This window comes from Lolium perenne, chromosome 2 (assembly GCF_019359855.2).
Source record: "Lolium perenne isolate Kyuss_39 chromosome 2, Kyuss_2.0, whole genome shotgun sequence".
Classification (NCBI taxonomy): Eukaryota; Viridiplantae; Streptophyta; class Magnoliopsida; order Poales; family Poaceae; genus Lolium; species Lolium perenne.
The window spans coordinates 62,281,366-62,306,178 of record NC_067245.2 but is presented as its reverse complement, the minus strand read 5'-3'; the positions used below and the strand labels follow the sequence as shown (position 1 = coordinate 62,306,178).

Sequence of the window (24,813 nt, the reverse complement as noted above, 5' to 3'; positions counted from 1 at the left end):
GTCCGGTAAAGCCGTCCGGCCCCGGGGCCTTGTCTCCGGGCATTTGCTTGATGGCCTCTTTGACCTCATCCTCGGTGAAAGTCTCCCCAAGAGAGTGTAGATCCGGAGAAGTGAAGTTGAGCTCCTCCCAATTGAAGTCATGGCTACTAGGTTCTCCTCTTCCCGAGATTGCCTTGAAATGATCGTAAACGATTTTCTCCTTGTTGTCGTGCTCCGTCACCCACCCATTGTTTTTCTAGAGCCAGTGTATGTGATTTTTCCTCCTTCTAGCATTGACCCGTAAATGAAAAACTTGGTATTGGCGTCTCATTCTTTGATATTTGCCACGCGAGCACATTGCTTTTTTCTAGCCCTCTCCACAACGGCAAGCGCGATGATCTTCCTCTTCAACTTGGCGCGGAGATCAACCTCTTCCGGAAAAAAGTTGTCTTTGATCTTGGGCCATATCTAATTGAAGAATAACAAGGAGAGCCGCATGCAACATGACCTTGGTGTTGGAGTATATGCCCTTCCCCCACTTGTGGAGACTTTTCCCGGTTTCCTTCAACTTGTGATATAGAATTTGACAAGGTTCGGTGTGTGTTGTTGTTCTCGTCCAAGCTTCTTTTACAACATCGTCGAAACCCGGTAGCTTGAGACAAAAGTTCTCGAATCTAAACGACCTTGTCCTTTTCGGTCCACTAGCATCCGCAAGGAGGAGTGGACAGTGGTCCGAAAGAGAGGAGGAAAGCGCATAGAGGACATGAGTCCCGAAGCGAAGGTCCCATTCCGCATTACAGTGGAAAGCATCAAGCTTACATAGGGTGGGGCTCGCTCTTTCATTGGACCAAGTGAAGCGTCGATTTTGTAAATGGACCTCTCTTAGCTCACAAGCTTGGAGCGCATCTCTAAAACACACCAAACGGCTCCTGTCGACATTCCCTTTATTCTTGTCTCGAGCCCTTCTAATTTGGTTGAAGTCCCCAAGGAGTCAAGGACAAGCCAACAGACCCCGGGAGTAGGCTTTAGGACAACGAGCTCGGCGAAGAATTGGTCCTTAAGAGCACGGTCCGTTGGCCCATAGACGGTGGTGAGTTTGAAAGACCCATTTTCCGCGGCATTGGTCAAAGTAACTTCCTCGGACAAAGAGAACTCGGAGATGATGACATTTGTAATCTCCACCATGGAATCATCCCAAAGGAGAAGGATTCCCCCTCTAGTACCATCCGCCGGTTTGTAGGCGAAACTTTTTAGCCGGTAGCCACCGATGTACGAAGCGTCGAAAGCCGAGATAGAATGTAGCTTCGTTTCTTGCAAGCATGCAATGTGGCAAGAAGAGTTGGCGATGGTCTCGTGCACCGTGTCTTTGCGGTCCTGATCGTTGAGCCCTCGGACGTTCCAACCCAAAACACTACAGAGGTGTTCTAACATGAGGAAGGTAGTAACCCACATAGGTACATGACATGGAGCATCACAGAACAACAAATCAGCACACACAGTCTAAGACTTTCATTGTCAATACGTATGCCCCTGGCAGAAAGATAAGGTCGGCGGTAGGGCAACAGAACAGCCCCCAGCAAGCAGCCGAGCCCAGGCGTTGGAAAACTCCAAAGGAGCCTAAACAGGTACAAGGAATGCGAAACTAACATAGGAAACTATGGAGCCCTAATTCAGCAAGCAAGCAGGTTCAGGCTTCAGGCGCAGCTGAAGCGTCGGCATTCCTGTCGAGGTCAAGAGCGTCCGCTCCGCGGTGAGCAAGCATGGCGTCGTCGTTGGCCAGGTCCTCGTCCGTGCCCACCTTGAAGAGCGCGAGCATGGCGCTGAGCACGTCTTCATGGATTCTTCCCTGGAAACGGCTAGCAAACTGTGCCAGCGCCCACTCCGTGACCTCCTCGCCATCTTTGATGATACCCAGCCCCCTGCAAACCATGGCCTGGGCCTTCTTCCTCAGAGAGAAGCCCACCGTTCTTGTGATATCAGCACCGGCAAGCGTCTTCCTTCGCGGCACAGGGCGCACCGGTGGCGAGGACATGGGCGGCGACAGGATTGGAACCTGGGCCGGCACGAAGAGAGGCGCCAAGGGGGCCCTGTCCCCGGAAGTGTCCACCACAGGTGCCTGCAGCCTTGGCGCCCTGGTGACCGTCTCAGGTGTGCGCGCCGGTAAGCCATCCACGTCGAGCGGCAGCGTGCGAGGCTCAGGCGTGGCCTCGAAGCCCGGCGGCCTTGACGTAGGTGATGCGTCCATCAGCGAATCGGGCGCCAGCAAAGCCAGCGCCGAGATAGCGGTGTCCGTGGCTGGCACTCGCGGCGAGAGGAGGATGAGCTGTTGCCCAGGCTGAGCAGATGGCAGTAGCAGAGCTTGCCCGCAGCTGTCTGTTGTTGGGGAAGAAGGAATGACCGACGTTGGTGAAGCAGGAGGGTCCGGCGTGGTCGGTGGAGTGAGGGCCGCCCTGGACCGACGCCTAGCCGCGCGTGGCGAGGCCGAACGCCGCCATGATCGGCCGATCCTGCGTGGTCCATTGCCAAGGACGGCGTCGAGCGCATCCCCGGAGCTGGCACCAAAGCCCCAGTCCCTGGGCATAAGCAGTAGCCGGGCTGCACCGGTCCGTCGAAGAGAGCGAGGGCGTGGTGACCAGCGTCAGCGCGAGACTTGGCGCGGCGTCCAGGCCATGCTGAGGAGGCCCGTCCGCAAGCACCAGGGCGCTGGTCCGCGCGTGCTCACTGCAGCGCCGCCTCGCCTCATGGTCGTCCACCATGCGCTGTCCAGGAGCCGCGCCAGCGATTTGCATGGCACCACCAACGCACCTGCGCCTCCCCTCGTCGCGGTGGTGCGACCGATCACGGTGGCGCTGACCCTCCTGGTCAGCGTCCCGTGCTCTGGAACCAGCGCCGCGCGACAGGCTGCGCCGCAGCGCCTACCTCCAACCACGAGGGCCGTCCCGTCCACGCCTGCCTTGAGTGTCGTCGTCGTCGTCGCGTCGGCCTCTCCCATTGGAGCCGTCCCCTTCCAGAAGGCGCTCGCTCCTGTCGCGCATGAGGCGCTCGCCATCAACCACTCCCCAGCGCCAAGAAAACTTCCCTGGCATGTAGTGCCCGCATTATCAAAACCAGGTGTTTCCCCTGTAATCTATGGGTGGATCTCTCCTTGCGCCAGTTCGCTTCCATTGTTTTGCCTTGAAAGTGACAGTGGGTTTGTTGGGATTCCTGCTAGCTTCATCCATCAAATACTGCACCATACCGGCTGAGTCCTGGTCTCGATGAGCGTGGACCAAGACCTCCTGAAGATTTGGAAGAAAATTGATGCCTGAAGGCTGTCTGATGGAAGCTGCTTCAAAGAAAGATAGCTCTAGGCTATGGAGCTTAGGCGCTGTGCCTTCCTCAAACCTCAGGTTCAACGCCTGGTATACGCCGAGATGAATGGTGAGCAGTTTGAGACTCGGAAATTCTGAAGCAGAAAACGTGAGTTTTGTTCCGGTGTAGGCACTGTGATGCAACCTGAGATAGAGTAGGCTTGGCAACAAAGCGATAACTTTCATGTGGTCATTAGATTCCAATTCAGTGGCACGAAGGGTTACCTCAGTGAGATTCACGAGCGAACCGATCCATTCTGGTAGCTGTCCCAACTTACCTCGGAAGTTTATGCTTTTTAGAAACATTGGTGGCCTGGATAGTGTATCAAGAATCCTGAAATTCATAACTCCATCAGGTCGCCAAATCAGCAGCGACTGAAGGCTGCTGCTCAGTTTTGCAATGGCAGTGATCAAAGACATCCAATTCATGTCATCATCAACAAACATCATTACTCCTACCTTTTGCAACTGTGAAAGCTTTCCCAATTCAGATATGTAATGGGAAGTAGAGTCTGTGATCTCTATTTGTGCAAGGGTTGTAAGCATTTTTAAATTGCCAAGCTTCTTAGGGATGTGCATTCCCCAAAAGTTGGAAATCGGAAACAAACCACTATAGTTATAAGCTCTTCTCCCTCCAAGTAGGTTTGACAAATTTGGCAGCTTGGTAATGTGAGGAGGCAAATGCTTTATGCCTGTGTCCCGGACGTCCAGTGTCTCCAACTTCTTCAGGTTCCCTATTTGCACAGGAAGCTGAGTGACATATGTATTTCTGAGACTGAGATATTCCAACTGAAAAAGTCTACATATATTTCTGATATCTCCATTCCTGGTAAATTCACAACCTTCTAAGTCTAATATTCTAAGAAGTTTTATCCAAGCAAACTGTAACATTTCTCCGTCAGCAAATATACTCAATGATCGCACATGGCTTAACATTTTGCTTGTGGCAATATTTCTGTTACTTCCACCATGAATGGATAGCCGCCGAATCTTCTCTTGCGGAGCTAAAGTATGCTGTTCACCTATCAGAGTGATGAAATTGTCCTCAATTGATTTTGAAACAATGATCTCTAGCATTATATCATGAACTCGGAAAGTCTTGACCTTCCCATCAAAGCTCATTTCAACTGGATGAACAATACTCCTGTTGAGGAATTCATTGAAATATTTTTCTGCCACCTCTAGGGCACTCAATCCACGCTTTGCAGTCACAAAGCGTTCTGCTATCCACCGCCTCAATAAACTTTTCGTTCTGACCTTATGATCCTCAGGGTAAGTGCTTAAATACAAGAAACAAGTTTTCAAATGGTACGGAAGGTCATTATAACTAAGCTCAAGAATATTCTTCAGTTTTTCAAGCCAGGGACTGGTTTCCAGCTCCACACCAAGAGAGTTGTAGATCTTCTCCCAGCGATCATAACTGTGTAGGTATGTGCTACTCAAAAGACCTGCAATGCTGACTATGGCCAAGGGTATACCCCCACATTTTCCTAGGATCTTTTCTGAGATAGCTTTCAAGACAGTTGGGCAATTTTCCCGGTTGCCAAATAATCTCCTGAAAAATAACTCACTAGATTCACTGCCTGTGAGTGGTTTAATTTCGTAAACTCTGTCATACTCATGGAGGCAGCAGGCTTGTGCTACAGGTTTCATTCTTGTGGTAACCATTATCCTGCTTCCAGTATGTGAGTTAGGCAAAGAAAACCGAATACCCTCCCAAGCTGAGATGGTCCAAATATCGTCAAGAACAATAAGATACCTCTTATCTTGTAGATGCTGCCTTAGCATATTTGCAAGTTGACCCACGTTCAATTCTTCCATACCTTTGAGCAGGTCCACTGTGGGTGTTGGACTATTTCGATCTACTGGTTGAATAATCTGTCGAAGAATGTCCCTTATGATAGCCTTGACATCAAATTTCTGGGATACAGTTACGAAAGCTCGACATTGGAAGCTTGCACTTGCTGTTTGATATGCCGTCATAACAAGAGTTGTCTTGCCCAAACCACCAAAGCCAACTATAGATATCGCCAGTAATTGCGGTATGTCTTCACCCACCAACCAATTAACAATATCACAGTGACGCTCTTCGATGCCCACAAGTTTTGTTAGCTCTGGGAAGAGTGCGGGAGTACGGATATCCAAAGAAATAATGTTAGGTGGTGCTGGTTGTGCAGCAAATGTGCTCCCTTCTGCTCCCAAAATGAGATGATTACCACCATACCTACGAGATGAGTTTGGAAGTTACTGTCAAAGCTCATATATAGTAAATACAGAAGAGGAAAAGGAAAACACCTTATTACCTTTTTTCAGAATGAGAACACTTGTAACTATTAAGTTTTAAAGAACAAATAGGAATGCAAAATCAGCTCAATGTTACTGTCCCCGTTTCAAAATAGTGATGCTCAACTGAATTTTTGCAGTCTCCAACAAGCGACTTTGACCATTTTTGCTCTATAATTATGCATGCAAATGATGATAAAAGTTTATAATGTGAATATACTTCTATGAACAATCTGATGATGCAATTTTTACTTAATCAATCTATTTGATTATTATTTCGTCGTCAAAGAAAAGTTTGAGTGCATGCTTTGCAGAATGTCATCTATTTTGGAACATATGTAGTATTTACAAAATCCTATTTAATAGTTGCTACAGTGATTGACCATTCCAGAGTACAACACAGAATATGTACTTCGTCCAGCCCTCCTGCTACAGTACTACCACATTCTCATGTTCTCATTAAGGGGTAATAATGGGATAAATGCCAAGATATTCAGCCATGTGGCACAAGAACTTTATAGAGGAACACAGGTACCTTGAGTTTCGGTCGCTGATACTTGTAGCACGTGATTTTAGTTCTTGGATTTGTTTCCCAATCTGACGGCGTGCCCTGGCAGTTTGCAGGAAATGGATGCATCTATGAAGAAGCTCGGCTAGGCCAGAACCATTCCTGCTGCTCCCAAGGTGATGCATAAACTCATCAATGCAATCCTCAACATCGTACGCGACCTCACGCACCTGTTTCATCCAAATCTTAACCTGCTTCCTGTGATTTTCCCCCTCGGCAAGGTCCTGGAGAAACGCTGTCATGCTCTCCAACTCATCCTTCATGTATTGCAGTTCACCTCGGATGCCTCCAAGGAGCTGTGCTTCTTGGATGAGCATCATACCCAGCTTACATAACAGTATGTTGATGGCGCCTCCACCAGCACTAACAACAGCATGCTCCATCTCTCTGTCAGAGTACCAAAAGGGGGACAGTATACTTGAAGCTGCTGCTACCAAGTTGAAACAAACCCTCTCCAGTCAGGTGCTTCACACAACTAATACTCAGACCACCTGGTCATATTAGAGAGATATGAGTACGAAATAAATTCAACACGTTTGGAGTTGACACAATCATCTTTGTTCCTCTGATTATGAGCTTGATGAGACCATGGAAGTCACTTACCTGGACAGAGCTTGAGTTTTTGGTTATGTGTTCTTGTGCCGCTCTCTGTTCTTACTACGGTAGGGTAGCTGCAGCGACAAGGGCAAGACGCTAGGCTTGCTTCAACTCTCTTCTCACAAGGGAGCATCGCAATCTACAGCTAGGCTCTCACCACCATCCAAGTGCAGGGTCAGGAGGGATATGTCGATATAGACCACACAAGCATCTTATGACTTTTCAATGGTATATGTCGTTGTCTTACTGCCCCATGGTTCAAAGGGAGGAGCAGTTGAAGGATGCCTTTCAGGAAATGTCGGATTCACATGGTCGGACCTGGACAGTGTGGTTCATCATAATATCCTGGATTTATGTTTTTAGGTACAATGATGTGTCTAATTAGGACAATGATATTATGATGAACCACACCGTCCCTATGTTTGAATCCTGTCAACCCTGAACCTTTAGATGCTACTCCTTGATGCCCTTAGTTTTTATGTCAAAGCAAAAAAAAATAAAAAAGGTTGTTTAGGCCTTTAGGGTGGTTATTTCAACTATTTATGTCAGGTTAAGAAAATCCTTCAAGTGGTTATTTCAAAAAAAATATAGGTTGCTATGTACCACTAGTAATGTATGTAGGTGCATAAATTTAACTTACAATATTCTTAGCTCAATAAGGACTGCTAATTTAGATATTCTGTTTTAGGAAGCATCTTAAAGTCTGAATCAGAGAAAATCAGAAAAATTGCTAAGACATAAAAGTCATTGGATGGATACCCTTGCCACCTTAATGACTGAGATTTCTTACCAGTGTAGTCTGGTTGGTTACATCGTAATCAAGTGATGGCTTCACTTGTAGGCTGTGAGATTTCAAATACGGAGGCTATCAGGCATACTGAATCTTGCCCCTTATTTTTTTATCCAATCACATCATACATCATGATGATAACGACATGCCAGTTGACTCATGGGACCAATGGCCATTAAATATCAGCCGCCGCCAACAAACAAGTGCCTGGAGATAGAAACAGAGGATGACGTATGAGAGGAAAATCGAGTCATTGCATGAATGTCCGTACACACTCAGCATCTGGCATATAGAGTTTAGAATAGCAAGTTCCTCAAATCAGTAGCCAAGTAAATCCTCCGAATTCCTAAAGAACTTACCAGGACCTAGAAAAACAAAGACACTTACCAAGTCCAAAGAGAACCAAAGCAAGAGACAAGACAAATGCAAGAACACAAAATCCAAAATATACCATATTTGCAACTTTTATGATAATACACATCAGATGCTCCTAGCTAGCTTCTGACTCCTGCGATGGTAAGCAACCACAATCTTGGACCTCTGTCAAACGCCCATTCATCGCTCTCCTCCTCCTATCCCTTGTGGCCATCCTCTCGCCATAGGTTTTTTTTTTAGATAAAAGGCATCTAGTGCCCGACTTTAAATTAATAAAGCCCTCGAGGTTTGAAACATAGTATGGTTACAATGCTGCGGCATACAGCTTAGCCGAAGGAACAAGCTAACAACATAGCAAGAAAACGAAATAGGGGCGATCCAGCCAAAGTCATGGCGCCACGGCAAGAGGAGTCGCGTGCGCCTGCGCCATCGGAGATCCTTGCTGGTCACTTGCCACCACGTCCGCGTGCAAAAGTCTTAATTGCCTTGCCATCTCCAACAGGTTTGCTCTGTCCTGGGGCTTTGCGAGAGGCGTCCACAGCTGCAAGAACACGACAGTTTTATAAAGAAGGTTAGCAGGTTTAGAAATCACCCTAGATTCAAAAACGTGCTTGTTGCGAACTTGCCAAAGCGCCCAGCTTTGCGCCGCAAAAAGGGTCCAAATAAGACGGCGTGGACGGCCCGAAAAACTGGAGACGATGGCAAAAAACTGGGCAAAAGAGGTAGGGGACCAGCGACATTCGAGGAGCTGCCTTGCCACACTCCACATAAATCTAGCGAGCGAACAGGTGAAGAAAATATGATTTGCGTCTTCTGGCGCATCACAGAGAGCACATCTCCCAGTTGCCGGGCCAAACCTGGAGGCCACCAACTGGCTAGATGGGAGGCGATCAAGAATCAACTGCCAGGTGAAGATGCGGATCTTAAGAGGGAGTTTGGCTGCCCACACATCCCTAGCATGCGCCACAGAAGCTCCCTCGGACAGTTTCTTGTACATGGATGACACGGAGTAGCAGCCCGAGGGATCAAGGATCCAGGTGATGGTGTCAGAACCCGGAGCAAGCCTGGTTTCCTGAAGTTTGGGGAGCAAACTGGCCCATTCCTCTCTGGCCTGAGGACCAAAGGCTCGACGGAAGCGAAGTCCCGAAGAGGCATTGCAAGCAGAGGCAACAGAGATTTGCTGGTTGTCACAGATACTAAAGAGAATGGGGTGGAGGTCCTTAAGCGGTCGCTGCCCGATCCAACGATCCAGCCAAAACATGGTTCGGGTCCCATCCCTTACCAAGTGCTTGGTTCCCAATCTGAAAAAATGCTTGATTTTATGGAGGCTTTTCCAGAATGGCGAGCCCCCTGCTCCCGAACCGGAGAAGATATCCGAAGCAGTCGCGTACTTGGCTCTAACAATCTGAGCCCATAAAGCGTTGTCTCCTTGGAACAATTTCCACACCCATTTGAGCAGAAGGGCAATATTCATCTTTCTGGTGTTAAGCAGGCCTAAACCACCTGCTTCCTTAGGTCTACAAATCGCCGGCCAATTAACCAGATGATATTTGCGTTTCGGCCCCGCGCCTTCCCAAAAGAAACGGGAGCGATGCGAGTCAAATTTTGCATGCACTCCATCCTGAAGCAAGAAGAGTCCCATAGCGAACATAGGAAGGCTGCTAAGACAAGAATTGGAGAGAATCAGCCGTCCTCCCGAGGAGAGGAATCTCCCCAACCAAGATTCAATCCGAGACCCAAGTCTTTGCACCAGGAACATCCATTGATCCATGGTAAGCTTGCGGTCTGAAATGGGGAGGCCAAGGTACACAAAAGGGAAGTTCCCAAGCTTGCAATTGAGCATATCAGCTACCCTGTGCTGATCTTCAAGGGGTTGTCCCATGACAATGACTTCACTTTTGTGATAATTGATTTTGAGGCCGGACATTTCTTCGAAGCACATGAGGATAAACTTCAGGTTAATGACTTGTCTCTCTTCGAACTGACAGAGGATAAGAGTGTCGTCAGCGTATTGCAAATGAGACACCCCTCCGGGTATAAGATGTGGCACCACCCCAGCGATGTGACCCGCTTCACAAGCTTTGGAGAGCATAACGGACAGAGCCTCCGCCATGAAGTTAAAAGCGAGAGGGAGAGGGTCCCCTTGACGCAAGCCCCTCTTATTGCGGAAAAAGGGGCCAGCCTCTCCGTTGATGGAAATAGCAGATCGCCACCAGAAACCAGCTGCATAATGCGATGGACCGCACCGCTATCAAAGCCCTTAGCACGCAAAACCTCAGTCAAGAAGTCCCAATTAACTCGATCGTAAGCCTTTTCAAAGTCCAGCTTCAGCAAAATGCCCCCTAGCTTTTTGCTCTTCATCTCATGAATGATTTCCTGAAGAGCCAGCGCTCCATCGAGGATAAATCTGCCCTTGATAAAGGCGGTCTGATTCTGGCTGATTATGCGGTGAGCAATAGGATCTAGCTTTGTAGCAAAAGCCTTGGAGACAATCTTAAAGATGACGTTAATGAGAGCGATTGGTCTGAATTGAGTGATTTTATCAGCCCCGGGAACTTTGGGAATTAACGATATGACCCCAAAGTTAAGACGAGCGACATCGATCCGTCCCAGGATGAAGTCGTTAAGGATGTGGAGGACCCCGTGTTTAACCAAAGGCCAGCAACGCTGGAAGAAAGCAACTGGGAAGCCGTCTGGGCCTGGAGCCGTATCCGTTTTCATGTCTTTAACAACAGCTTCCAACTCCTCCTCGGAAAAAGTTAGAGCTAAGTGCAAATTTTCCGCAGCGTTAACTCGCGATGGAGCATCCCACGCATCCGGAGCAATCTTTGCGAGAGGCGAGGCTGTTCTGATCCCAAGAGCTCTCTGTAAAACGCGTAGACGTGCTCTTGAATCAGTCTCTTGTCTGAGATAGGACCAGTCTCGGTAGTGAGAGAGGAGATGAGACATTTCCTTCTGCGTCCATTGGCTACGGCATGAAAGTATGCCGTATTTGCATCCCCCTGCAATGCCCAACGAACTCTCCCACGTTGTCTCCAATATTCTTCCTCCTGTTTGTAGATGTTGACTAGCTGGTCCTCTAAATGGTATCTGAGGGCCCAACCCTCTTCCTCAAGACCGGTCAGGTCAGCCTCCTCATCGAGTTGCTTGATCTGCCCCAGCAGTGCAGCTTGAGGGTCTGTTGTTCTTTCCCAATGTTTTTACTCCAGCCCCGGAGGTACTGGCGCAGGCTGCCACTCATGCCCTGCCACCAGTCCACTATGTCTCTACCTCCTGTATGTAAACCCAGGCGCTCCCAAGCCTGGGATAGGAGATGATGGAAGCCTTCCATTTCGAACCAGCCGGTTTCAAAGAAGAAACGGTTACTTTTGATGGGAATATCCTCACCAGTGTCCAAAATAAGGGGGGTATGATCAGAGCCTAGGCTAGTTTCTGCGACAACGGAGCAGAGGGGGAATCTGGGTTCAAGCGAGGGCGAGATAAACACTCTGTCCAGGACACTTCTCACCGGATTCAGCTGCTTGTTAGTCCAGGTGAACCTCGACCCAGTGCGAGGAATCTCCCTAACCTCCCAGTCGCTGATAGCTTCATTAAACATGTTAAGTCTAGCCCAGTTAATTCTATCGTTGTTCTTGTCTTGTTGGCTACGAATGAGGTTAAAGTCTCCACCCATAATAAGAGGATCGTTCAGACCATTGATCTTATTGGTGACCTCCGTAAGAAACTCCCTGGAGTATGCGTGGTCCGCAGGCCCGTAGATTCCCATGATCTCGAGCTTAATCTTGCCCACACGCCACAGAACTGTGGCACTAAGGAAGAATTGCCCCATGTCAATTCTTCCAATCTCAAAGCAGCTGTCCCTAAAGCCCATAAGCATGCCGCCCGATCGGCCGGAAGCCGGAAGCCAGCACCAGAAGAATTTTTCCCCAACTTCAAGGGTGCGTAGCTCCTGGTCCGTGAAGTCCTGCTTAACCGTCTCTTGTAAGCAAACAACATCAATGTGGTGCGCGCGGAGGTAATCCTTCAAGAGGGTTCGGCGCCCCCGACCGGCCGAACCCACGATGTTCCGAACGAGCAACGCATTAAGACACCAGTCCGTTAGCCCGTGCTTGGCGGGTTCGTGGTCTCGCTGTCACGGACAACCACCTTTTGGCTCCTCTTTTGCTTTTCCTTGTCGGTGGCCTTTGAGCAGCGCACATGCACCGGACCCCTACCGGTACGGGGACGGCTCCTCTTGTGCGAACGGGTTATTGGACAACTTCGCAGCCTCCATGCCTCTTTTTCTTTAGCAAGTTTTGCCTCTGCAATGCTGCGAGCTGTGCCGATTCGGCACTGAGCTAGCTCTTTTGCACGAATGAGAGAAAGCACCTCTAAGGAAGAACCGGCGGCCGAAGGAAAAACGACACAAGTTGTCTTTGGCAACGAAAGCGAGAAGATCGGAAGAAGTATCTTGTAAAACAGCGAACGAAGAGAGCGGTTTGTTACTGGATCCTTGGCCGCTGTCGCGCATCGCGCGCTCCAAAGATCGGCCCTTCAGTAAGGCCTTGACCACGGGCACTCTTGCGGGAGGCGTCCACCGGCGAAGCCCGGCTCCGAGGCGCGCGTGCCACTGGCGCGGCCAACTCAGGGATGACCTGACCCCCCTGAAGCTGGTCACCCACCAGCTTCGAGGTTGGAGCGTTGTCGTCCGAGAATTCCAGGTGCGTAGCCACCTCAGACAAGGCAGTGTTGTGAGCTTTGGACGGGCGATCATTGTTACTCTTGCTTCTCCTCTCTTTCTCCCTCAGCGACTCAGCCTCCTCTGCTGCCCGGATCGGGCTTTGCCAGCCCACTTCCTTCTTCTCCTCCTCAGAGAGGGAAACTGCCTTGAACGGGGTCACATAGTTTTGGCCTGAGGTTGCCCCGCCCCCTGGTGTGCAAAGCTCAGAGACGGATACAGAGATCAGGGGCTCGCTGTCCACAATCGATTCCTCCTCAGGATTAGAAGATGGGAGAGAGGCCGATGCAACAATCTGAGCCACCAAGGGAAAGATATCACCGTCCTTGGTGAGATTCGAGCCATACTGGGAGAAAACCGTCTTAGGCAGCGTGGTCAGAGGAAGATCCTTCTCTGCGCACGGAGATGTAGCGGTGAGAGGAACCGATTTGCGGCTGGCCCCGGCTGCCTTGCCTTGGTTCTTAGATAGTTGGTTCTGTTTTGGCGCCGTGCTCTGTGGGTCCTTACTGGCATGGCGACCGCGGCGGCCGTCCCAACGGTCACCATCAGAGTCCGCGGCGTCGTCCTCTTCTTCATCATCAGAAGGCTTATGGTGGGGCGGTGGCGATGGGAGACCAGAGGCAGCCGGAGCATCTTCCCTGATCACCCGAACCCGAAATCCTTGCATGTTAACGAAGAGCATGATGGAGTCCGGGAGTTGGACTGGTGCCCGGCAGCCAACAGACATGCGGACGGGGCCATCCTCAACGGCCAGAGAAGCATCATCCACCGAAAGGGGTCTGCCCAGTTCCCTGGCTCCCACCAGGAGACGGTCGCTGTGGCGAAAGGGTGGTGGAACGCCGAGGAGCTTGATCTTGACTTCCACCAGCTGCTCCGCAGCCGTTGGGTCCGCCGTGTTAGACATGACCAGCGCATGACATTGGCTCGTTGGTAATTTGATGCCGCCCCCGCGGATCGCCATCCTCAGGCTTTCTTTGGAAGGAAAGACAAGGGAGAAGTCAGTCTCGGACACTTTGTGAACTTGCCAATCCCAGTCTTCTTCAACAAGGTCCTTAAACTCTGCATCAACTTGCTCTGCCGTGAGATCCCCTGTCTCGATGCAGACCAGAGCAGAGTTCGCCTTGGGCTTCTGAAGCTCTTCCTCAGCAACTTCCAGGCAAAAGAAGCCCCTTCCCTCGCCAGCGAAACCAGCCCAGAACGGTTCTTGTAACTTGGAGAAAATAGAACACATAGCAGATAGGTGGCCTTCTTTCTTGCAGTTGACACAAAAGGGGTTGGCAGTGCAGTCCGCTTGCATATGTCCAGCTTGCCCACACTTGTAGCAAATGATCCGAGTGACATCGCCCCCCGACGATTCACCCGCGACCGAGTCCGACAGGCCGGTAGGTGGCAGATCCGCCCCTTGCAGGGATCTAGGAGGCCGATTACGACGAGGGCCCGCCCCCTTGTTAGAATCGCGTCCCCGCTGGTTCAGAGGAGGAGGCGGGGGCAACTGCTGGTCACGGGCGTACCTCGATTCATCCCTGGAGCGCTGAGAGTTGTCATCCCACTCACGCTGCTGCCTGCGCTGCACCTCCTGTTCCCGATCAAGGCGCTGACGGAGCTCTTGGTCCCGGCGGCGCGCCTCGCCGCCCGAAATCGCCTCGTAGGGCCGCTTGCCGGAGTTCCCACCGCGCCAGTTACGGTCCATCAGCACGCGGGAGAGGACGGCGCCTGAGGTTGGATCGGTGTGAGAGTGGAGGGTCTTGGCTCGTCGGTGGAAGCGGGAGATGTCGTGTCTGGAGGCTGGGAACCCTAATGATGGATCTAGGGTTCCACTCTTCAGCCAAAGCCACTTAAGTACCGGCGGCGCAGGGGCAGGATCGGAACTGCGGAGCCCTAAGTCCGGAGCGTCGATCTGGCCCGTTATAATTTGCCCCTGGGGTACGTGGCGCAAATCCAACCGTTCCCCCGTGGAAAGCGTTGGCGGCCCAAGGCCAGTTGGCCCAACAGAGGAAGGCCCAACAGAAACTGCACGGCCCAGGCCCGAAGGTGGGGCCGCGGAGGGAGCCAGCAACCCTAGCTTAGCCCGCTCCTCCCCGCCATAGGTTAGAAAGATGTCCCCAAGATCAACATGCCCTGTTTCCCTCAATCTCGTTCCAACTTCCTCAAACATCGCCACTCCCTCCTCATTCGAGAAGTAGTGCAAGAACTTATTGTAGTCAAACCTTGGCACATCCACTCCACCCCACATCGTCCTCTCCACAAACTTGGTCGCCTCCAGTGTCCTTCCTGCCTTCACCAATCCACCAACAAAGATGCTCTCAAAATTGACCAGTGGATCCCTGCCCTTCCTGCCCCTCTTCCCCAAGTGCCCCTGAAGCAACATGATGTAGGTGTGCATGTTTGGCTCGCACCCACTGGCAACCATCTCCCTAAACACCTCAGTCGCCTCTTGAGCTCGCTTGATCCTCACCAAACCCTTCATCATCCCATGGTACAGTGAAATATCCTTTTTCTTGACACCATGGAAAACATTGTACCCTTCCCTCACCCTCCTCCTCGCCAAGAGCCCATACACCAGATCCCCCAGCACCTCTCCGTCCACCTCCACCCCCTTCTTCACCATTTCGGCGAACACCATGAACGCGCACCAGGTCCTTCCTTCCTTGCACAGCCACGAAACCACCGCGTGGTAGCACGCGCCGCCACCGCCGGCAGACAGCCCCCGCTTCCGCATTCCATCGAACACCTTCATGGCGTCGGAGAAACGGTTGTTCTTGAACAGGGTCACAACGATCTCCTCGTACGCTGCAGCGCCCGGCTCGATCCCGCGCCTCTCCATCCCGTTCCACACGCTGCAGGCCTCGGCGAACATCCCCGCGCGGCAGTACGCGACGACCAGCAGGTCGCAGCATCGGCTGTTGCGCGCGAGGCCGTACCGGTGCTCGGCTTGCCTGATCACCTTCTCCGCCACGTCGGGCAGCTTGCAGACGGAGCAGACGACTTCGGTGATGAAGGCGAGCACGCGGGGGCGGTGCGCTTCCGGGAAGAGGGTGAGGAGGGCGGAGACCTTGCTGACCTCGCGGGCGGGGGCGAAGCCGCGGATGGCGGCGCGGAGGGCCGCGTCGGAGAGGAGTTCCGGAGGGAGGGAGAGTAATGTGGAGTGGAGCAGGTCCATGTTGCTGGACTTGGCGAGGACGTCGAGGAAGCGGGCGGCGGTGGTTGGGGAGTGCGCGAAGCCGTGGCGGGCGGTGAGGTGCGCGAGGAGGCGGTGCACGGGGCGCCAGGAGAGCGGGAACCGCGCGGATGTTTGGAGGAAGAGCTCGCGGAGGTCGGCGGGGGCGGATGGGAGTTGGAGCGCGGAAAGGCGGCGCAGGCGCTGCAGGGCGGCGTCCGGGGCGTTCTGGTGCTGGTAGAGGATTGTGCAGAGGCGGAGGAGCAGCGCCGGGTCGGTGGGCCTCGGCGCGGCAGCGGAGCTCACCACCGGAGCGGGGGCTGCGACGGCGGTGGAGAGGAGGCGGCGGAAGAGGAGTCGCGGAGGCATGGAGCTCCGGTGGTGGCGGTGACTGAACAGAGCGCGCGTCAGAAGAATTTCCGCCGACAGGGTGGAAGATCTTCTCTTTTTTTTTTTTTTTTTTGAGGGTGTGATCTTCTTCTTCTTGTCGGTCTTGATATTGGGCTTTTCATGGCCCAGGCAGGCCCGAATGCTCCTTGTGGAGTTTTTTTTTTTGAAATCTCCTAGGGCCTTTATTAATCAAAGCAAACTTACATCATCCACTAACAAAGAAAAAAATAAAACTAGATGGTTCATCAAACAAAGCATTTGGTTGAGAAACACAATCCTTGGCTAAAGTACGAGCTACTTTGTTTGCATTTCTAGGACAAAAGCAAAATTCAACTTTACTCAAGGTTGTTGCAAGAACACAAATATCTTCAAAGGTTGGTGCTACAACAATAGATGAAGAACTTCCGTCCCTCATTAACTCCCAACTGGTTTGCTAGATATAACCTACATTTGATCAGGGTCGGGGCTGTGTTGCATGTACCTAATGCACATGCATCAGGGCCATCAGATATTTTTAGTAGAGCTTATGAGCTTATTAAGACCAAAGCATCAGATTAGGGAAAGAAAAGTGCATCACGGAGACATAAATTCAAATTCACAAGGCTAGAAACCTACAACTTTTTTGGTATGTTTGATAGATGTATTAGGGAAAGTTTCAATCCAGCTTCGCCCTTCTATATGTTCGCCAAAACTTCCAGTGGTTGCAGCATCAGTATCATGATCAACCATACTATTACTTGCCGCTAGAAAATTGCCCTATCATTCATACCACAGCTCACATTGCTCATTTTCGTGTCTGGACATCAAAAGGTGCATCTATGTTTACACAAACGAATCCTTCTCGTGCTTTACTCCAGCAGCTCTCCTTCTCTTTTTTTCTTTTTTCTACGGTGCATGTGCCCGAACAAAGTTCGCGACCAAAAACTGGATCGACATGATCATCCTCTCAACAGGCTGAGTGTCCTCAGCACGAACCTTTGTCGTCTTATCCATCAGATATACCACGCGGTTGTTATAGTTACTTATCTAGGATCGCCATAATTTCTATCTTCTATGTTTCTGAATTTTCCAGTGATCAACTATTCGAAAATAGCATTGCCCAAACGGTTTGTTTGACAGGCTTCATCAATCAGTTTCTCGAGTCCCATATTTTCCCAGATTTCTCTCGCACCATAAATTTAAATACTACGTGTTTGATGTTTTTCAGAATCTAGTGAACACAAAGGACATGATCAGTTCGTGATAATATGCCGATATGTCAGAGCTCCAAGGCATGACAGAATACAGTGAAAGCACTTTCATGCATTTTTTTAAAAAAATTCCGCCGGTAGTTTACTCTTCCACATCACACTCCATACAATATTTAGATTTACAGAACCATAACCATTTGCTCGCCTTAGGCTTCTGCCAAACTGACTTTCCCACTCCATATGATATGCAAAATGTACCGAGAATAATCCGTTTTTTGTTAAACTTCCAGGATACAAAGTCATTCGTCCCATTCTGGCTGACTGAAATTGAGAGAATGTTTTCTACATCCACTGGGCAAAAATTCTCCTCACCCCAACTTCATGTCGCATTTCATCCACCTTCATTAACAACAAACATTCTCTTGGTGTAAAAACTTTCCCTTAGGACTTAAGGGCACCCAGGTATCATTCTATATATTAATATGACTTTCATCCCCGACTCGCCAGATGGATCCTTTTAAAATGCTTGCAACCTAGCTATTATGATCTTCCATGTAAAGGAAGATCCTTTCTCCAATTTTGCCTCTAAGATTCTGTTGGGATTCGTAGCATAGAAAACGAAAATTTGCCTACCGCAAGAACGAATAACAAGCCAAGATGCAATCTAGAAGATGGTAGCAACGAGAAGATCATGAGACTAACCCTCGAAGATTTCCAAAGCCTACGAGATTAGATCTCGTTGTTGCTGTAGTCGATCACTTGCCGCTTTCAAAAGCGCGTAGAAGATCTTGACGGTGCCACAGTCGAGCAGCACCTCCGTACTCGGTCACACGTTCGGTGTTGATGACGATGTCCTTCTCCCCGTTCCAACGGGCAGCGTATGTAGTAGATCCTCCTCGGAACCCCGATAGCACGACGGTGTGGTGTCGGTGATGGTGGAGATCTCCGGCAGGGCTTCGCCTAAGCGCCGAGGGAGAAGATGGAGGAGGAGAGAGGCTAGGGTTTGGGAGAGGGGGTTGTCTTGGGCGCCGGCCTTGGGGGGCCTAGGTGGTGCGGCCAGGTGTAGGGCTGCCCCTCCCTCTCCTCCTCATTATATAGGTGGAATCCCTAAGGGTTTGCCCAAAGATCTGAATAAGACCCCAATTCAAAAACTATCATATGGACGAAACCTAGGGGGACAGGGACTCTCCCCTTCCCCCCTTGCTTGTCCGGCCAAGGAGGTGGAGTCCACCATGGACTACACCCTCCCACTTGGTTGGCTGGTTAGGGTTGGTGGAGTCCAACCGGGACTCCACCTTCCATGGTGATTTCTTCCGGAAAGTTCTAGACCATTCTAGCACCTTCCATAAATGCACCAGATCAATTCCAAACTTGGAAAGTGACTTCCTATATATGAATTTTATTCTCCGGACCATTCCGGACCTCCTCGTGATGTGTTGGATCCCATCCGAGATTCCGAACAAATATTCGAACTCCATTCCACATTCCATATCTACTTAAAATATCATCAAACCTTAAGTGTGTCACCCTACGGTTCGTGAACTATGTAGACATGGTCGAGACTCCTCTCCGACCAATAACCAATAGAGGGATCTAGAGATCCATAATGGCTCCCACACATTCAACGATAACTTAGTGATCGATTGAACCATTTATATACGATACCGATTGATACGTCTCCGACGTATCGATAATTTCTTATGTTCCATGCCACATTATTGATGATATCTACATGTTTTATGCACACTTTATGTCATATTCGTGCATTTTCTGGAACTAACCTATTAACAAGATGCCGAAGAGCGATTCTTTGTCTGCTGTTTTTGGTTTCAGAAATCCTAGTAACGAAATATTCTCGGAATTGGACGAAATCAACGCCCAGGGTCCTATTTTGCCACGAAGCTTCCAGAAGACCGAAGAGGAGACGAAGTGGGGCCACGAGGCGGCCAAACCATAGGGCGGCGCGGCCTGGCCCTTGGCCGCGCCGACCTATAGTGTGGGCCCCTCGTGTGGCCCCCTGACCTGCCCTTCCGCCTACAAATAGCCTCCGTCGCGAAACCCCCAGTACCGAGAGCCACGATACGGAAAACCTTCCAGAGACGCCGCCGCCGCCAATCCCATCTCGGGGGATTCAGGAGATCGCCTCCGGCACCCTGCCGGAGAGGGGATTCATCTCCCGGAGGACTCTTCACCGCCATGGTCGCCTCCGGAGTGATGAGTGAGTAGTCTACCCCTGGACTATGGGTCCATAGCAGTAGCTAGATGGTTGTCTTCTCCCCATTGTGCTTAATTGTCGGGTCTTGTGAGCTGCCTAACATGATCAAGATCATCTATCTGTAATTCTATATGTTGCGTTTGTTGGGATCCGATGAATAGAGAATACTATGTTATGTTGATTATCAATTCATGTCTATGTGTTGTTTATGATCTTGCATGCTCTCCGTTACTAGTAGATGCTCTGGCCAAGTAGATGCTTGTAACTCCAAGAGGGAGTATTTATGCTCGATAGTGGGTTCATGTCTCCGTGAATCTGGGGGAGTGACAGAAACCTCTAAGATTATGGATGTGCTGTTGCCACTAGGGATAAAACATTGGTGCTATGTTCGAGGATGTAGTTACTGATTACATTACGCGCAATACTTAATGCAATTGTCTGTTGTTAGCAACTTAATACTGGAGGGGGTTCGGATGATAACCTGAAGGTGGACTTTTTAGGCATAGATGCATCTTTGGATAGCGGTCTATGTACTTTGTCGTAATGCCCAATTAAATCTCACTATACTTATCATGACATGTATGTGCATTGTTATGCCCTCTCTATTTGTCAATTGCCCAACTGTAATTTGTTCACCCAACATGCTGTTTATCTTATGGGAGAGACACCTCTAGTGAACTGTGGACCCCGGTCCAATTCTCTTTACTGAAATACAATCTACTGCAATACTGTTCTACTGTTTTCTGCAAACAATCATCTTCCACACAATACGGTTAATCCTTTGTTACAGCAAGCCGGTGAGATTGATAACCTCACTGTTTCGTTGGGGCAAAGTATTTTGGTTGTGTTGTGCAGGTTCCACGTTGGCGCCAGAATCTCTGGTGTTGCGCCGCACTACATCCCGCCGCCATCAACCTTCAACGTGCTTCTTGACTCCTACTGGTTCGATTAAACCTTGGTTTCTTACTGAGGGAAACTTGCCGCTGTGCGCATCACACCTTCCTCTTGGGGTTCCCAACGGACGTGTCAACTACACGCATCAAGCAAATTTCGGCGCCGTTGTCGGGAGATCAAGACACGCTGCAAGGGGAGTCTCCACATCCCAATCTCTTTACTTTGTTTTTGTCTTGCTTAGTTTTATTTACTACTTTGTTTGCTGCACTAAATCAAAATACAAAAAAATTAGTTGCTAGTTTTACTTTATTTGCTATCTTGTTTGCTATATCAAAAATACAAAAAAAAAATTAGTTACTTGCATTTACTTTATCTAGTTTGCTTTATTTACTACTGCTAAAATGGCCACCCCTGAAAATACTAAGTTGTGTGACTTCACAACCACAAATAATAATGATTTCTTATGCACACCTATTGCTCCACCTGCTACTACAGCAGAATTCTTTGAAATTAAACCTGCTTTACTGAATCTTGTTATGCGAGAGCAATTTTCTGGTGTTAGTTCTGATGATGCTGCTGCCCATCTTAATAATTTTGTTGAACTATGTGAAATGCAAAAGTATAAGGATGTAGATGGTGATATTATTAAATTGAAATTGTTTCCTTTCTCATTAAGAGGAAGAGCTAAAGATTGGTTGCTATCTCTACCTAAGAATAGTATTGATTCCTGGACTAAATGCAAGGATGCTTTTATTGGTAGATATTATCCTCCCGCTAAAATTATATCTTTGAGAAGTAGCATAATGAATTTTAAACAATTGGATAGTGAACATGTTGCTCAAGCTTGGGAAAGAATGAAATCTTTGGTTAAAAATTGCCCAACACATGGACTGACTACTTGGATGATCATCCAAACCTTCTATGCAGGACTAAATTTTTCTTCGCGGAACCTATTGGATTCAGCTGCTGGAAGTACCTTTATGTCCATCACTCTTGGTGAAGCAACAAAGCTCCTTGATAATATGATGATTAATTACTCTGAATGGCACACGGAAAGAGCTCCACAAGGTAAGAAGGTAAACTCTGTTGAAGAATCCTCTTCCTTGAATGATAAGATTGATGCTATTATGTCTATGCTTGTGAATGATAGGACTAATATTGATCCTAATAATGTTCCATTAGCTTCATTGGTTGCACAAGAAGAACATGTTGATGTAAACTTCATTAAAAATAATAATTTCAACAACAATGCTTATCGGAACAATTCTAGTAATAACTATAGGCCATATCCTTATAATAATGGTAACGGTTATGCTAATTCTTATGGGAATTCTTACAATAATAATAGGAACACACCCCCTGGACTTGAAGCCATGCTTAAAGAATTTATTAGTACACAAACTGCTTTTAATAAATCTGTTGAAGAAAAGCTTGGGAAAATTGATATACTTGCTTCTAAAGTCGATAGTCTTGCTGCTGATGTTGATCTTTTGAAATCGAAAGTTATGCCTAATAGGGATATTGAAAATAAAATTGTTACTACAGCAAATGCCATCCAAGTTAGAATTAATGAGAATATAAGATTGATGGCTGAATTGCGTGCTAGGTGGGATAGAGAAGAAAATGAAAAACTAGCTAAAGAGAAAAATGTAGCTAAAGTTTGGACTATTACCACCACAAGTAATGTTGATTCTTCACATGTTGCTGCACCTCCTACTATTAATGGTAAAATAATTGGTGTTGGTAATGTTTCTACTCCTAGTGCAAAGCGTACAAAATTGCCTGAAATTGCTAAAACTGCTGAAACTGCCTGTGATAAAGCTGCTGAAATTTTTTCCAACCTTGGGGATGATGATCCCATTGCTGTAGCTCATAATGATTTAGATTTTGATGATTGCCACATCTCTGAAGTTATAAAGTTCTTACAAAAACTTGCTAAAAGTCCTAATGCTAGTGCTATAAACTTGGCTTTCACAAAACATATTACGAATGCTCTCATAAAAGCTCGAGAAGAGAAACTAAAACTTGAAACTTCTATTCCTAGAAAGCTAGAGGATGGTTTGGAACCCATCATGAAAATGAGGGTCAATGATTTTGATTGTAATGCTTTATGTGATCTTGGTGCAAGTATTTCTGTTATGCCTAAGAAAGTCTATGATATGCTTGACTTGCCACCATTGAAAAATTGTTATTTGGATGTTAATCTCGCTGATAATGCTAAAAAGAAACCTTTGGGGAGAGTTGATAATGTTCATATTATGGTTAAAAATAACCTTGTCCCCGTTGATTTTGTTGTCTTGGATATTGAATGCAATGCATCTTGTCCCATTATATTGGGAAGACCTTTTCTTCGAACTGTTGGTGCTATCATTGATATGAAGGAAGGTAATATAAAATATCAATTTCCTCTCAAGAAAGGTATGGAACACTTCCCTAGAAAGAGAATGAAGTTACCTTTTGATTCTATTATTAGAACAAATTATGATGTTGACACTTCGTCTCTTGATAATACTTGATACACACTTTCTGCGCCTAGCTGAAAGGCGTTAAAGAAAAGCGCTTATGGGAGACAACCCATGTTTTTACCTACAGCACTTTGTTTTTATTTTGTGTCTTGGAAGTTGTTTACTACTGTAGCAACCTCTCCTTATCTTAGTTTAGTGTTTTGTTGTGCCAAGTAAAGTCGTTGATAGTAAAGTTCATACTAGATTTGGATTACTGCGCAGAAACAGATTTCTTTGCTGTCACGAATCTGGGCAAAATTCTCTGTAGGTAACTCAGAAAATTATGCCAATTTACGTGAGTGATCCTCAGATATGTACGCAACTTTCATTCAATTTGAGCATTTTCATTTGAGCAAGTCTGGTGCCTCGATAAAATTCGTCAATACGAACTGTTCTGTTTTTGACAGATTCTGCCTTTTATTTCGCATTGCCAGTTTTGTTATGTTCGATGGATATTTTGATTCCATTGACTTTCAGTAGCTTTGTGCAATGTCCAGAAGTGTTAAGAATGATTATGTCACCTCTGAACATGTATATTTTGATTGTGCACTAACCCTCTAATGAGTTGTTCTAAGTTTGGTGTGGAGGAAGTTTTCAAGGATCAAGAGAGGGAGATGATACAATATGATCAAGGAGAGTGAAAAGCTCTAAGCTTGGGGATGCCCCGGTGGTTCACCCCTGCATATTCTAAGAAGACTCAAGCGTCTAAGCTTGGGGATGCCTTGGGCATCCCCTTCTTCATCGACAACATTATCAGGTTCCTCCCCTGAAACTATATTTTTATTCCATCACATCTTATGTGCTTTTCTTGGAGCGTCGGTTTGTTTTTGTTTTTGTTTTGTTTGAATAAAATGGATCCTAGCATTCACTATATGGGAGAGAGACACGCTCCGCTGTTGCATATGGACAAGTATGTCCTTAGGCTTTACTCATAGTATTCATGGCGAAGTTTCTTCTTCGTTAAATTGTTATATGGTTGGAATTGGAAAATGATACATGTAGTAATTGCTATAATGTTTTGGGTAATGTGATACTTGGCAATTGTTGTGCTCATGTTTAAGCTCTTGTATCATGTGCTTTGCACCCATTAATGAAGAAATACATAGAGCATGCTAAAATTTGGTTTGCATATTTGGTCTCTCTAAAGTCTAGATAATTTCTAGTATTGAGTTTGAACAACAAGGAAGACGGTGTAGAGTCTTATAATGTTTACAATATGTCTTTTATGTGAGTTTTGCTGCACCGTTCATCCTTGTGTTTGTTTCAAATAAGCCTTGCTAGCCTAAGCCTTGTATCGAGAGGGAATACCTCTCATGCATCCAAAATCCTTGAGCCAACCACTATGCCATTTGTGTCCACCATACCTACCTACTACATGGTATTTCTCCGCCATTCCAAAGTAAATTGCTTGAGTGCTACCTTTAAATTCCATCATTCGCCTTTGCAATATATAGCTCATGGGACAAATAGCTTAAAAACTATTGTGGTATTGAATATGTACTTATGCACTTTATCTCTTATTAAGTTGCTTGTTGTGCGATAACCATGTTTCTGGGGACGCCATCAACTATTCCTTGTTGAATATCATGTGAGTTGCTATGCATGTCCGTCTTGTCTGAAGTAAGAGAGATCTACCACCTTATGGTTAAGCATGTATATTGTTAGAGAAGAACATTGGGCCGCTAACTAAAGCCATGATTCATGGTGGAAGTTTCAGTTTTGGATATATATCCTCAATCTCATATGAGAATAATAATTGTTGCCACATGCTTATGCATTAAAGAGGAGTCCATTATCTGTTGTC

At 47.8% G+C, this 24,813-nt stretch overlaps 2 protein-coding genes across 4 annotated transcripts; both read right to left on the bottom strand.

Moving 5' to 3' along the window:
- Nucleotides 1-1,445: 1,445 nt before the first annotated feature.
- LOC127332760 (disease resistance protein Pik-2) lies at nt 1,446-6,911 on the bottom strand. 2 transcript variants are annotated; one of them, XM_051359100.2, is made up of 4 exons: nt 6,784-6,911; nt 6,148-6,671; nt 5,089-5,553; nt 1,446-5,001 (listed from the first exon to the last, which is right to left on the bottom strand). In XM_051359100.2, the coding sequence occupies exons 2-4, from the start codon at nt 6,561-6,563 to the stop codon at nt 3,081-3,083; spliced, it is 2,802 nt and encodes a 933-aa protein (XP_051215060.1). In that variant the 5' UTR covers nt 6,564-6,671; nt 6,784-6,911; the 3' UTR covers nt 1,446-3,080. The 2 variants fall into 2 exon arrangements, with proteins under 2 accessions (XP_051215060.1, XP_051215058.1); XM_051359098.2 differs by having other exon boundaries at nt 1,446-5,553.
- Nucleotides 6,912-7,294: 383 nt separating this feature from the next.
- LOC127332762 (putative pentatricopeptide repeat-containing protein At1g26500) lies at nt 7,295-16,264 on the bottom strand. Of its 2 annotated transcripts, XM_051359104.2 has the most exons (3): nt 14,747-16,264; nt 8,019-8,169; nt 7,295-7,774 (listed from the first exon to the last, which is right to left on the bottom strand). In XM_051359104.2, the coding sequence occupies exons 1-2, from the start codon at nt 16,183-16,185 to the stop codon at nt 8,058-8,060; spliced, it is 1,551 nt and encodes a 516-aa protein (XP_051215064.1). In that variant the 5' UTR covers nt 16,186-16,264; the 3' UTR covers nt 7,295-7,774; nt 8,019-8,057. The 2 variants fall into 2 exon arrangements, with proteins under 2 accessions (XP_051215064.1, XP_051215063.1); XM_051359103.1 differs by lacking the exon at nt 7,295-7,774 and having other exon boundaries at nt 7,980-8,169.
- Between the last annotated feature and the right edge of the window lie 8,549 nt (nt 16,265-24,813).